Source organism: Gossypium hirsutum, chromosome A02 (assembly GCF_007990345.1).
Source record: "Gossypium hirsutum isolate 1008001.06 chromosome A02, Gossypium_hirsutum_v2.1, whole genome shotgun sequence".
NCBI lineage: Eukaryota > Viridiplantae > Streptophyta > Magnoliopsida > Malvales > Malvaceae > Gossypium > Gossypium hirsutum.
This window is the reverse complement of record NC_053425.1, coordinates 58,108,191-58,110,482: the sequence shown is the minus strand read 5'-3', so window position 1 is coordinate 58,110,482 and position 2,292 is coordinate 58,108,191. Positions and strand designations below refer to the sequence as shown.

General features: G+C 39.9%; 1 protein-coding gene across 1 annotated transcript; it reads right to left on the bottom strand.

The window, feature by feature from the left end:
- Window positions 1-755: 755 nt before the first annotated feature.
- Window positions 756-1,283, bottom strand: LOC121211315 (probable acyl-activating enzyme 6). Its single transcript, XM_041083992.1, has one exon. It carries the CDS (start codon window positions 1,281-1,283, stop codon window positions 756-758), a length of 528 nt encoding a protein of 175 aa, XP_040939926.1.
- Window positions 1,284-2,292: the final 1,009 nt, after the last annotated feature.

Here is a 2,292-nt window from a genome sequence, read left to right as displayed (position 1 = left end):
CAGGCCTATTTTGGAGTCTCACAGGCCATGATTCTGGTGAAGATGACATCTGACACACAGTTCTGGATGCAGGACATGGCTTTGTGCCTTTTGGTCCTCTCATCAGCATGTTGCCTAATCTGAGCTACTGTGGGATTAGCCCTCAGTGGTGCTGGCTCAGTATCTGTGTTGACAACTTCCCACAGATCGAAGGCCTGTAGGTAAGTCTTCATCTTGACCAGCCATATGTGAAAGCCTTCTCCATTGAAGACTGGTGGGGCTGCTGGTGAAAATCCTGAAGAAGCCATCAAGTTCCTTGTTTTGAAGCAACAGGTCCACTAAGACAAGAGCTCTCGATACCAATTGTTGGTGCAAGAGGCAGCAACAAACTGTTTCTAGTCTTGCTTGAGTAGTAAGCCTCGAGCCTTGGTGAAGAAGCAAACTCGGAAGCAGAAAACAGAAAGATGAAACTAGCAAGTGAAAAACAGAAAAGAGAGAAGATTGAATGAAAAATGAGCTGATATCTTTCATTAACTAAAACAACAAGGCATTAAGCCATTACATATATCAGTCAACAAGTAAAACAAACAAGTAATTACCTAATAACATACCTAACACCACTAAATTGCCTAGTAACTTGGTAAACTTGATTGAAACACAAAAACTTCTACCTAAACTTGTCATTCAGCACCTAATTACATCAAAATGCAGCTACCAACTAAGTTTGATCCTAACTAAATACAAAACATTCAATTAAGGAAACTAAATGGATAGCTTCAGCTTGCTGCACCAATTTTGCTGTTGAAGCACGTTCCTTGCATGGCCACCTTTGCTGCTACATGGGAGCTGACTTCAACAACTCCTTGTCTTGACTTTAGCCTGGCCCTTTCTGTTAATGGAAGTTTGTTCCATTTCTGTTTCCACGCACATGAGACAACGATTCCTCCAGTTTCAGTTAATCCATATCCGTGGCTCACCACAAAGCCTATCGACTCGGTTCTGGCTAGTACTGGTGCTGGTGGGGGTGAACCAGCCGTTAGAATCTGGACATGATGGTCTAATGTTTCTAGGTCTGGTGAATTTGATAGCATGTTAAGAACTACAGGTGCACCACACATGTGCGTCACCTTATGTTGTTTGATCAAACGGTAAATCTGTGAAGGGTCAACTTTGCGGTGGCAAATGTTGGTCCCTCCTACTGCAGCCATACCCCATGGGAAGCTCCACCCATTAGCATGGAAAATGGGTAGAGTCCATAAGTAAACAGGTTGATTTGGAACCGACCAATCAACCAAAGCATCCATGGTTTTTATGAAAATTGCCCTATGGCTTAAGCTCACACCTTTTGGACAAGATGTTATGCCTGATGTGTAGTTCAACACCATTCGATCCCACTCACTCTGTGGCCTCACCCGTACTTGAACTTTGGATCACCGTCTTCCAGTATCCCCTCGTAATGATCAAGAAAGTGACTGGTTGATGATGTGCTTTTGCTTCCTGATGAGACCATCTCGTCATCAATGAGGATGAGTTGCGGATGTTCGGTGTTCCTTGGAAACAACGAGATTGCCTCAAGAACAAGTGAACTAGAATGGTGGTCCACAAAAACAAGCTTGGACTCGCTGTGTTGTAAGAGTATCGACAAAGTGTGAGCATCAAGGCGAGTATTGATGTTATTAAGGACAGCCCCGGACATGGGCACAGAAAACTGAAGCTCGTACATGGAAGGAACATTTGGGGCGACAACTGACACCACTTGGCCACGTTGGATGCCGAGGGATGTCAACGATGATGCCATCTGGAGACATCGGCAGTGGGTTTGCAACCATGTGTATGAAACATTGTTGTAAACAATGGAAGGAGAGTCGCCATAGGCGGTGGCAGCTCTATCCAAGAACCCTAAAGTTGTTAAAGGGGTTGAGTTTGCAGGATTTGGCAATAGAAGTTCCATTGAAATGAAAACAGAATTTGGGTTTTGTTTGTGTGGGAGAATGATAATTTGATTAGTTGTGAAGAGCACTTACATTTTTATTTTAGGTTTGTATGTTAAGGAATGTTAAAAAAAAAAAAGAGTTAATGTAAATTTGTACTATGGTTTAGTTTTGTTGAGATTTTTCATTGTATAATTTATTACTCTATTTCAACTCTATATTAAATTTTACAACTTAATTTTTATTTGAATGAATTTTAAAATTAAAGTTTAATTTTTTATTATTAAATTTTACTATTCAGTTTTAATTTAAATTAACTTAAGTTAAATTTAATAAAAATATTTTAAATATTTTATTTAAAAATTTAAAATTAATTAATTAA